The sequence below is a fragment of the Dermochelys coriacea genome, chromosome 22, assembly GCF_009764565.3.
Source record: "Dermochelys coriacea isolate rDerCor1 chromosome 22, rDerCor1.pri.v4, whole genome shotgun sequence".
Lineage (NCBI taxonomy): Eukaryota > Metazoa > Chordata > Testudines > Dermochelyidae > Dermochelys > Dermochelys coriacea.
The window spans coordinates 17929028-17941164 of NC_050089.1; the positions used below are offsets into that span (position 1 = coordinate 17929028).

The following is a 12137-nucleotide window of genomic DNA, read 5'->3' on the forward strand; positions in this document are numbered from 1 at the left end:
GGCGGAAACCTTGCTCCAAGGAGTGTGCTGTCTAAAGACAGACTGGCCGATAGACAGGCCTTAGGAAGGCATATATATGGTTATGGTAACATATATGTCTGTGTATTTTCGAGCAGGTGCATAAGCTATTCTCAGGTCATTCCTCCAGCTTGTCATTCCTAGCAGCAAATAGTGTTGAGGGTAGTAGTGGCACTCCAGTGCACACAGGGAGAACGTTCTATGCACAGGGGCAGCATGGCAGGAAGCCCAGAGATGTCAGGGTGAGAAGCTGACACGGGCCGTGAGACAAAGATGGTTCCAAACCAGGCCTGCAGTGACTGAACACTACCACACGGCTCCTTGGTGTCTGGTGAGAAATAAAATTGGTAGGTGTAATCCAGTCCCCAGTGGCTTCCCTACCACAAAAGCACCATCACAGCTGGCAGAGGGGCCTCAAGCAGAATAAATCCAGCACCAAAGCCTCAGAATTAGTAACTTACTCCATTTAATTTTGTTCTGGTCTGTTTCTTGGTTCCAGGCATGTTATTCAGCTCCACTTTACTGAGCTTTCTCTCTGAGGTTCCATACCCCACTCGTCACCACAGCACTTGAACACCTGTTTCTTTGTATTATTGTCACTATTGTTGATGTGTTTTTTTTACAATAGCGCCAAGGGGCGGGAATCAAAGTGCTAGGCACTGTGCAACCCCATAGCTTAGACAGAGGCAGCCCCTGCCCTCAAGAGCTTACAGGCTATTTTATGCTCGTTGCACAGGGTGTCTTTGTCTGCCGCTGGCTGTTGCATTTCTTGCAGCCTGTCTAGTGTTTGTTGCCGTCACTTTGCTAAATTAACTGTAACATTTTGAACTTAACTCAGAAAATATTGTTTAAAAATGATGGGAGACTCTGAAAGCAAATCTGTTGGGGCCAGGTTGTGTGTTCTCCTCTCTCCAGAACTCTCTCTGGGCTGGCCTGAGAGTCAGAGAGGTGCTTGCAGCACCAGCAGCCCCCTCGTGTTCTCAGTGACACTCGGAAATGTAGGCATCTCGAGCCTCCGCACTTCCTGGCCCGTTTTTTTTTTTTATCATAGATATCTGCTGTCTCTCTGAGCCGCTTGCATGTTATGCTGAAACCAGTGAGTCTCCTCTGTGCGCCGCTGAACTGCTTCTTAGATGCAATTCTGGGAAACAATCCCAGGCCTCTTTCTCATAAACAGAAACTTGAAAGCACCTGTGTTCTTTCTTTTTGCAGAGCCAGACTGGATGATGCCAATCTGATTGGAAAGGACAGAAAAGAGAGCAAGTGGGGGGAACGCCAGGATGAAGCTAGAGCTTGCTCTGCTTGTTTTGAGGCTCCTGCTCTGTGAGGGTGAGTACAGATGGCTAGAGACCACCAGATATCTGAAAAGTGACCCCGAAGGGCTCATGCAGGGAGGGTATTGGTGTGTGCCAATGGACATTGCGGAGCACCAGCAGCTAGGTGTTCTTACACAGCCACAAAGGCTTACAGTAAAACTGAAGTTGCCGTTTGCTGATGAGAAATGTACCCCCACTAACAGCGATGTGAGGGGCAACGGAGCAGGAATCACACCCTGCAGAATCAGAGCAGTCGAGAGAGAGAGGGGATTGAGGCACTTCATTCTATATTCTTTTTTAAAAGAGAAGTCAGTTGCTGAGAAGATCCTTATTATTTATCAGCAAATTCAATAAACTCCAAAGCCCTCACCAATGGTCTGAAGAGGCTGGTGAAGGGTACAGGAAGGGCAGTGCTTTGGGCAGCAGAGTGATCTGGAATCTGGACTCCCCTGTCCTACTGCTTGCTGTTATATTAAATCGCCTTGTGCTCTTGGACCCATCGCTTCACTCTCTAGATCTCAGCTTCACAATGAGTAAAGCAGGGATAATAGTATCCCCTGAATATTGTCAGGGTTAACTGATTAGTCTGTGTAAAGGTAACCAGATGAAAGGCAAAGCATGTGTAAGTGTTATCACTAGATCGATATGCTCATTGGGAAATGGGCAAAAGAAATTTAAAAATAAATTCTGCAGCCACTCTGCCTGTGAGCGGCAAACGCCAGTTGCTGGCTTTGATGTGAACTGAAAGAGTTCGGGTTCTCTTTGGCCATGATCAGTTTGTGTTACTGCACCTGTATTTATTCCCTCTGTCTAAAACAAAGTTCTGTGCGGGGATAAAGCAGCCAATCACCTTGGGGACTGTTACAGGACTGGAAATATCCCCTATGAATTCATTGGTGCTGTTTACACTGATTTGAAAAATCAGCTAAAATTAATTATCAAGTAACCATTTTTAGTGCCATCCAAGCAGGATCGGGTGCCTGCAGAGACCAGAGAGGCATGTGGAGAAACAGGATTGATCACTGGTGTATGGCCAGCTAAAATAAACGGTGCCACACTGGTGTTCTGACACTGATTTGTGGTACAAAGGGAACAGTGTAGGAACCAACTGACATTAGGGGAAAGAGAGAAAGTTTCTATTTTAGTTACAAAATCAAAGCCTGGGGGGCAGCACAGGACAGAAGGAATTACAGATCTGGAAGCAGGGGCGGAGGGATTAGAGCAACTGCCAGTCTTCTAAGTAGCTCCTTGGGTTTTGAAGGGTTTTTTAGTCTCCAACACCATTTCCTGCCTTCGTCCCCATCCCATCTTTGTCTATGTTTCTAGGATTGGGAAGTTTGATAACATGGATATAAAACATAAATGCTGTTGTGACTGTTTTCCAATGTCGGCATGGCACCCATGCGTTTGGCTTTCAAAGCAGCATTATTATTGATTAGTGTTTTGTATTTACTCCCTAGAGGCAGATTGTTACTAATAAGGGAAAGGATATTTTTAAACAGATGAGCCAAGGAGAGAGGCAGATTTGCTAATAGCTTTTGTTGTTTTCCTTTTGCAGTTGACACCGTGATGGAGGATATCCGTAAGTTGATTTTACCATCAATGTTTTTAGCCATAATAAACATCTAAAAAGTGCTGCTGCTAATATTGACCCTCCCATTTCTAACTGCTCAGAGGGAATCTGAAGAATGGGGCGTCTTTAACCACTAAAAGCATATGCCCATTTGTCTAAGCACCCGTATGAGTGTGAGCATGCAAGTGTGGTCTGGGCCTAACCCAGAACCCACTGAAGTCAAGGGGAGTCTTTCCATTAACTCCAATGGGCCCTGAGCCAGCTCCTACCCGCATGTCCGTCTCTCTGTGTGTCGGATCATAGAGAATGTCTTTACTTCTTCTTTTTAAAAATACAGATCCAGAAAACTTTATACCTGCATACTGGGTTCCACCTGGCTCCCTCTGCAGTTAGTCGGGGTGTCTTATTATTAACAACAGTTACTGAGTTTCCCCACCTGTAACATGGTGATACTGATTCTGATCTGCGTAAAGCACTTTGAGAGCTATAGAGGAAAGAGCTAGGTATTATATTATATAATAGTGGCATTGGGGTGGCACCCAGGCTGTATTTGGGAGCAGGACCCTCTTGGACTGTGCTCAGCACATATGCATAGGACACCAGTCTCTGCCCTGACTAGCTCACAGTCTAAGAACAGTGTCACAGCTGACTCAGATGGGTAGACAATGGGGTGAATTATTTCCCTTCTTTCCATTTGCATTTTTCCCCTGGGGCAGCAGTCACACTCACTCTCTCTTTCCAACTTTAATTTTTCTCCATCTAATTCCGGTCCACGGGCAAACAATCTCTCCCCACCCCCATTTACCTGTGCCCCGCTCACAGTCCATTTTCACTAATCAGAGCCATGCCACGCAGTGTGCATGCTTCTGAAATCTGCATTCTGATTGGCCTGTAAGCTGGAAAAGGTGGTTTCTGGGTTGAGAAGGTTTACATAAGAACGGCCATACTGGGTCAGACCAAAGATCCATCTAGCCCAGCATCCTGTCTTCCAACAGTGGCCAATGCCAGGTGCTTCAAAGGGAATTAACAGAACAGGGCAATTATCAAGCGATCCATCCCGTCGCCCACTCCCAATTTCTGGCAAACAGAGGCTCGGGATACCATTCCTTCCCATCCTGGCTAATAGCCATTGATGGATCTATCCTCCCTGACTTATCTAGCTCTCTTTTTGAACCCTGTTGTAGTCTTGGCCTTCAAAACATCCTCTGGCAAGGAGTTTCACAGGTTGTCTGTGCGTTGTGTGAAAAAAATACTTCCTGTTGTTTGTTTTAAACTTGCTGCCTCTTTATTTCATTTGGTGACCCCTAGTTCTTGTGTTATGAGAAGGAGTAAATAACACGTCCTTGTTTACTTTCTCCACACCAGTCATGATTTTATAGACCTCTGTCATATCCTCCCTTAGTCGCCTCTTTTCCAAACTGAAAAGTCCCAATCTTATTAATCTCTCTTCATACGGAAGCTGTTCCGTATCCATAATCATTTCTGTTGCCCTTTTCTGAACCTTTTTCCAATTCCAATATATCTTTTTTTGAGATACGGCGACCACATCTGCGCACAGTATTCAAGATGTGGGCATACCATGGATTTATATAGAGGCAATATGATATTTTCTGTCTTATTATCTATCCCTTTCTTAATGATTCCCAACTTTCTGTTCACTTTTTTGACTGCCACTGCACATTGAGTGGATGTTTTCAGAGAACAATCCACAATGACTCCTAGATCTCTTTCTTGAGTGGTAACAGCTAATTTAGACCCCATCATTTTATGCATAGAATTGGGATGATGTTTTCCAATGTGCATTACTTTGCATTTATCAGCCTTGAATTTCATCTGCCATTTTGTTGCCCAGTCACCCAGTTTAGAGAGATCCCCTTGTCCACATGCTTGTTGACGCCCTCAAACAATTCTAGTAGATTGGTGAGGCATCGTTTCCCTTTACAAAAAACATGTTGACTATTGCCCAACAAATTATGTTCATCCATGTGTCTGACAATTTTGTTCTTTAGTATAGTTTCAACCAGTTTGCCTAGTACTGAAGTTAAGCTTACCAGCCTGTAATTGCCAGGGTCACCTCTGGAGCCCTTTTTAAAAACTGGCATCACATTATCAATCCTCCAGTCATTTGGTACAGAAGCTGATTTAAATGATAGGCTACAGATGAGTTAGTATTCCTTCAATTTCACCTTTGAGTTCCTTAAGAACTCTTGGGTGAATACCATCTGGTCCTGGTGACTTATTGCTGTTAATCAATTTGTTTCAAAACCTCCTCTAATACACCTCAATTTGGGACAGTTCCTCAGATTTGTCCCCTAAAAAGAATGGCTCAGGTTTAGGAATCTCCCACACATCCTCAACCATGAAGACCAATGAAAAGAATTAATTTAGTTTCTCTGCAATGACCTTATCATCCCTGAGTGCTCCTTTAGCATCTAGATCATCCAGTGGCCCCACAGGTTGTTTAGCAGGCTTCCTGCTTCTGATGTACTTAAATTTTTTTTTTGCTATTACTTTTTGAGTCTTTGGCTACCTGTTCTTTAAATTCTTTTTTGGCCTTCCTAATTATATTTTTACACTTCATTTACCAGAGTTTATGCTCCTTTCTATTTTCCTCACTAGGATTTGACTTCCACTTTTTAAAGGATGCCTTTTTGCCTCTCACTGCTTCTTTTGCTTTGTTGTTTAGCCATAGTGGCTCTTTTTTGGTTCTCTGTGTTTTTTAATTTGGGGTATACATTTAAGTTGAGCCTCTATAATGGTGTCTTTTTAAAAAGTTTCCATGCAGCTTGCAGGGATTGTACTTTTGGTGCTGTACCTTTTAATTTCTTTCAGAGTGGTAGCCATGTTAGTCTGTATCACAAAATGAACAAGGAGTCCCTATGGCACCTTAGAGGCTAACAAATTTATTTGGGCATAAGCTTTCATGGGCTAAAATCCACTTCATCAGATGCACACAGTGGAAAATACAGTAGGAAGATATATATATGTGTGGAGATAGATCTAGCTCTATCTATACATATACACACACACACACACACACACAGAACATGAAAAAATGGGGGTTGCCATACCGACTCTAACGAGACTAATCAATTAATCTATCAGCAGGAGAAAAAAAACTTTTGTAGTGATAATCAGAATGGCCTATTTCAAACTGTTGACAAGAAGGTGTGAGTAACAGCAGGGGAAAAATTAGCATGGGAAACAGTTTTTAGTTTGTGTAATTTTTCTTTAACTAACCTCCTCATTTTTGTGTAGTTCCCCTTTCTGAAATTAAATGCTACAGTGTTGGGCCACGGTGGTGTTTTCCCAGCCACAGGGATGTTAAATTTAATTATATTGTGGTCACTATCACCAAGTGGTCCAGCTATATTCACTTCTTGGACCTGATCCTGTGCTCTACTTAGGACTAAATCAAGAATTGCCTCTCCCTTGTGGGTTCCAAGACTAGCTGCTCCAAGAAGTAGTCATTTAAGGTGTCAAGAAACGTTCTCTTGATCCCATTCTGAGATTATATGTACTGTGGCAAGATATCCAATGTTAGTATGGTGGGTCCTGTGCTTTTCTTGGCGGGGGGCTAAGATGCCACCTCTTGCCCCTGCTATTGGGCCACTGAGGTCCCTAATAGTGGCCCAGGAAGGTGGTAGAGGAGGGAAGCAGGGGAGGGATCTGGGTTTGCTCCTCACTCTGAGCCTGAGCCCCAGCCTCTGCAGGTTCTTACCCTCTTCCCCCTTGGGTGGGAACCTTTGGTCCTTAGATGTTGGGAGATGAAGTCTCCCTCACTTCAGTTATCTGGTTTTTCAAATCTTACGACACCCCTCCAAGCTCTATTCCTTTCTCTTCCTCCCATGACTGCCTGGAGCAAGGGGTTTTATTAGGTTCCTGACAGGGCTTAATTGACTAGGTGCTCCAATTAACCTGTAGCAACCCTCCCTAGTCTACAGGGAAGCACACCTTAATTAGCCTAGGGCTTTCTCCATATTTCCCCTCTACCACTGCTCCCTGGCCTTCCTGTATTACAGTACGCAGTCAATATGGGGATAGTTGAAATTCCCCATTATTATTATTAAGTTTTTTATTTTAATAGCTTTTCTAATCTTTCTGAGCATTTTACGGTCACTATTACCATCCTGGTCAGGTGGTAATATATCCCTACCTCTATATTCTTCTTATTCGAGCATGGAATTACTATCCGTAGAGATTCTATGGTACAGTTTGGTTATGTTCATCTATGTGTCTGACAATTTTGTTCTTTACTGTAGTTTAGCCAGTTTGCCCAGTTCTGAAGTCAGGCTTACAGGCCTGTAATTGCCGGGGTCACCTCCGGAGCCCTTTTTAAAAATTGGTGTTACATGAGCTCTTCTCCTCCAGTCATTTGGTACAGAAGCTGATTCCAGCAAGTTTTATTCAGTGCTTAAAGTGGTCTGAGAAAAGATTGGGGCGTTTATCACAATCCTAGACAAAATCAGTGTTCGTGCACAAGAGAGACAATTCCCAGTTCAACTTTGTGAGTCCACTGATTACATAATAATGGTGATCAATTTTTAGCTCATGAAGCCATTGCTTGTGAATGCGGAGAGTGTTATACACTACAGCTTCCCCCGAACTGATAACTAGGTTAAAGGTTTTACATTTAACCTAACGATCCCATTCCCAGAGTCCCTCCGAGAGACAAGGCAGTGCTCAAAGTGAACCCTCAGTGACACAGCTCCATTGTTAATTCTGTTTTTGCTGCGTCTGGGACCCCCTTGCCCTGCCCATTTTAAGCACTGGTTTTACTGAATACCTCTGTGTTTCTGTTGTTCTTTCTTCCCCTTTTGCAGCAATTGAGGTGGTGATCTCTAAGACCAAAGTGATTCTCACCTGCCTCACTGAAAACAAGATGGAAAAATGGGAAAAAGACGGACAGGTAGTAGCTAACAACAAGATCTATCAGATTGAGAACTACGAGAGTTCCAAGCATGACGGGGACTATACATGCAAGTCCAAGAATGGCCTCGGCAAACTTCACCTTAAGGCAAAAGGTAAATGGGAGAGAGCGCCCCTTGCATGCGAATAAGCAGGCACATGAGATGTCATGGGAGGCTACAGAGGCTAGCGATTAACTCTGTGACCTTATTGCCCGAATGATTCACATGCCATAATGTACGCAGAGGCCTGATTTTCAGGGGCGCTGCTGGGACTGACTTCGACACTCAGCTGCTCTGAGGTCCAGCCGACCCCCCATGAACACTGCAATTCCATGGGGCACTGTTCAAAAGAGTATGTGTTTGCCCTGGGATGTGTGGCTCAATTACCGCTCTCTGCACTGTTGTGTGGTGTGCTTTGCCCTTGCTGTGTCCTCCATCCCAGAGGTGGCTGCATTTCAAAGGCACTTTACACACCTAGCTTGGGAGCTGCTTTGGGATGGGTGTATAAATGTGAGAGGTTGTATAAATGTGAGACTATTATCTCTCCCCAAGACCAGTGAGCTTTCATGAGCTTCAGAGAATCCTGAACCTTCAGGATCTTGGCAGGAGACTTCAGGTCTGGAGGCTTGGAGAGGGCACAGTTCGGTTTCCCCAATCCCTCTTGGAAACTGAATCAATTCTCCTCCATTCTGACAAAGCTCCTTGCAGCCCATGCGCTATCTCGGGTGTCTGGGGAGCTTCTCAGGGAGCCCGAGAATCCCTGCGCTCTTTCCGGCACAGACAGAAAGGGCTGGAGGTGGGGGGAGCATGGAACGAGCTGTTACAACTCAGGGATGTTTGCACCCTGCTGCCAGGGGCCATGCAGAAAAACGAAGGGACATTTCAGTCACTGACCGCTCCAGCCACCCCAGAGGTATTGGCAGAGTGAGGCGTGTGTAGCGGGGAACAGAAAGGTCTCTCCCTTCCCCCTTCACTTCTCCGCTTACTGTTCTTGCTCCCCATGTGACGTGTGTGGTCTTCATCCACGCAAAGCAAGTGGGTGAGGTCTGGGCTGGCCAAACATGGGGCATTTACCCAGCAGTGTCTCTGGGCTGGGACTTGTGATTCCCACCTCCTGCCGTCCCCCTGCTCTGCCCTTCTCCCTCTCGCTGAGCCCCTGACCTGTCCCTTCCCACTGCAGTCTGCGAGAACTGTGAGGAGCTGGATGTCTTGACAGTGGCTGGGGTCATTATCGCAGATCTCCTCATCACCCTCGGGGTGCTGATGCTGGTCTATTACTTCAGCAAGAACTGGAAGGGGCGAGTCGGTGGCAGTGCTGGAGCTCATCAGAGAGGTAAGAGCCGGTTCGAATCTCTCCTGTGAATTAGTCGCTTGAGCACCCTCAACTGGGCTGGGCCCCACAAGTGGAAACGCTGGGGTCAAGCCCACCTCAGGCTCCTCCTGCTGCTGACCACACCCTGTGCTGCCTTCGTGTGGGGAAGGTGCAGCTGCTGTTTTGTGCTGAAAGCACCCAGCCACAGGACCCGTTGCACAGGCTGTGGGGAAGCCGCCATGAGAAAGGCAAAGGGAGGGTGGGCTGGCTGGAAGGGCTGGCCTGCTCTAGATGCTCCCCGGCGGTATCACAGCACAGCCGCCCTCAGGCATTCACAGCACGACTCAGGCCCTAACCTCAGGGAGTTGGCTTAAAAATCACGAGATTTTGTTTAAATGAGAAATGGGGGGGGGGGGGTTGTCTCTGCTCTCTGAGCCCATCGGTTGGGTCACATTTTTAGGCCTTTCTCTGCAACCAGGAGGGCTAGAAACTGCCTTGTTTTAAAATGGAAGCTGAGATTCTTGTGCAGTCTCCTGATTCCCACAGTGGGGGCACTAAGATGTACACCACAAGTCACCGGCATGCCCAAGAGCTGGCAGCACTGCATTTTGCACCCCGGGCAGAGTGTCCTTTGATTCAGGGGCTGGAGGCCTGTGTCTCAGAGGACAGTCCTGCGTTCTGGATGTGACAAAGGCCAGGTGCTCAGGGCCGAGGTGTCTCAATTGGGCCCCCAAAATTGGGGGACATTTTGTGCCCTGTTTCTGAAACGCCCACGGAGCCACCGGGATGAGTCATGCCTGCGAAGCACTGTGTCTGCACTAAGAATCAGTAGTATTCCACCTGAATGTTCTCCCTGCTTTGCCTTTCAGGCCAGAAGATTGTGCGCCCCCCGCCTGTGCCAAACCCGGACTATGAGGTAACGGGAACCAAAGGGTGGGGTCCTTCTCTTCTCTTGGCCTTTGCAGAACTGTTGGGATTGGGGTCACAGCCTTCTTGGGGGATGATGAGAGCTGAGAAATTACACCATTGGTCCAGCGCCAGGCTTCACCTGGGTGGAGGGGGAAGGAGTGACTGAGAGCAGGGCCATGTGTCTTCCTAAGGGTAGTTATTTATCCGTACAAGGAGTCATCAACAGAAGGATCATCACAGCATGCAAGGTACAGTGTGCATACCCAAAGCTGCATGCTCCCTGCGCCCAAGTCACACCTGGTAGTAGCACTGAGGAGCCCCAGCCCTGGCACAGAGCCCAGTTGTAGAAGATGCTGTCACTGTGCTATGTTAACGCAAGAGCCTGTTGCTCACATCTGCTTCTGTTCCCACAGCCCATCAGGAAGGGTCAACGGGAAGTGTACGCCGGGCTGCAGTCCAGGGGCTTCTGAATTGCCCTGCAGATGGCAGGTTGGACGAGAGCAGCTAAGGGGCCCCCAGCTTCTGTCCCGTGTGATACAGATTCCTTGCAGTCCATGCTGGGCAGCTATGCATTCTGGGGACCAGCCCAGCAGCTACAATGGGAGACGCTGACGCTCCTTGGACACCCTCCTTTCTGCCTTCGATTTGACCCCAGGGAACAAACGCTGACTAAAGAAACAAGAAGAAAAGGTTTCCCCATTAAATAACTGTAGCTTTCGCCTCTTCGGGCTCCTCTTGGGACTGCTGGGCTCTCCTGATCACCCTTTCCAAACTGCTGGGGAACCCTTTCACTCTTCAGTTTTATTTATTTCAGTCACATGCTTTGATTTTTCTCTCCAGCACCCTGCCCCATTGAATCACAGAATCATAGAATATCCGGGTTGGAAGGGATCTCAGGAGGTATCTAGTCCAACCCCCTGCTCAAAGCAGAACCAATCCCCAACTAAATCATCCCAGCCAGGGCTTTGTCAAGCCTGACCTTAAAAACTTCTAAGGAAGGAGATTCCACCACCTCCCTAGGTAACGCATTCCAGTGTTTCACCGCCCTCTTAGGGAAAAAGTTTTTCCTAATATCCAACCTAAACCTCCCCCACTGCAACTTGAGACCATTGCTCCTCGTTCCGTCATCTGCTACCAGTGAGAATAGTCTAGATTCATCCTCTTTGGAACCCCCTTTCAGGTAGTTGAAAGCAGCTATCAAATCCCCCCTCATTCTTCTCTTCCGCAGACTAAACAATCCCAGTTCCCTCAGCCTCTCCTCATAAGTCACGTGTTCCAGTCTCCTAATCATTTTTATTGCTCTCTGCTGGACACTTTCCAATTTTTCCACATCCTTGTTGTTGTGTGGGGCCCAAAACTGGACATAGTACTCCAGATGAGGCCTCACCAATGTCGAATAGATCATTGATCTTGTCCTGACACTCGGATGGCCTCTTTCCTGCCCAGGGCAAAGAGGGACAAGGTCCAGTGTCCTGAGCACCAATCCGGGAGCCAGGAACACCTGAGCTCTGACCCCAGCTCTGACACTGAGTCCCTCTGTGACTGTGGCTAAGTCCCTCCCCCTCAGCTTCCCCATCTGTATCACATAGGCAGAGACTCACCCACTTCCCAGAGATGCGTTAAATAGTGCGAGTAAAGGATAGACCCTCTCGGAGCACTGGGGCTTGGCTGGCTCTCTCCTGGTCCTCTGGTTTTACATTAGTTCCCATTTCCCTGCCCAGGATAGTAACGCCGCTGTCACCACGTTCCCTGGGGCTCGAAAAGGAGATGCAATGATCGCTATGGGCCGTAAGGCGTAGAAGTGGCCGTGTGCACATCCACTATATTCCTCCTTCAGCTCTGCCCCATCTAGCTGTGCTCTGCAGTGTTCTTCTGGCCACCGCTAGCGTTCGGGTGTAAGTCCCTGTGCTGTGATCCTTGGGCCCAGGTGCAGTCTGTCAGTCGTGCTCACCTGGTCCTGTCTCAGCAGCGACGGAGCAGTTCATTGAAAACACAGCTCTGGCTGCCGTTTCCAGCCATGCTCAGCATGCCTGTCCTTGCTGTGGGGTCACAGACAGCCCCAACACTCCTTTCCGGAGACCTGCCTAGGGGAAAACGGG

At 47.3% G+C, this 12137-nt stretch overlaps 1 protein-coding gene across 1 annotated transcript; it reads left to right on the forward strand.

Annotated features, from left to right (window-relative positions):
• Window positions 1-1025: 1025 nt before the first annotated feature.
• On the forward strand, window positions 1026-10888 carry CD3E (CD3e molecule). The gene is made up of 7 exons (XM_038380633.2): window positions 1026-1114; window positions 1231-1347; window positions 2893-2916; window positions 7731-7931; window positions 8998-9150; window positions 9999-10045; window positions 10452-10888. The coding sequence occupies exons 2-7, from the start codon at window positions 1299-1301 to the stop codon at window positions 10506-10508; spliced, it is 531 nt and encodes a 176-aa protein (XP_038236561.1). The 5' UTR covers window positions 1026-1114; window positions 1231-1298; the 3' UTR covers window positions 10509-10888.
• Window positions 10889-12137: the final 1249 nt, after the last annotated feature.

Excerpts from the sequence above, each read along its gene's own strand:
- CD3E (XM_038380633.2), top strand. The coding sequence starts at position 1,299 with ATGAAGCTAGAGCTTGCTCTGCTTGTTTTGAGGCTCCTGCTCTGTGAG. Across the intron at positions 2,917-7,730 it reads CACCGTGATGGAGGATATCC|CAATTGAGGTGGTGATCTCT; the intron begins GTAAGTTGATTT and ends CCCCTTTTGCAG. Across the intron at positions 10,046-10,451 it reads TGCCAAACCCGGACTATGAG|CCCATCAGGAAGGGTCAACG; the intron begins GTAACGGGAACC and ends CTGTTCCCACAG.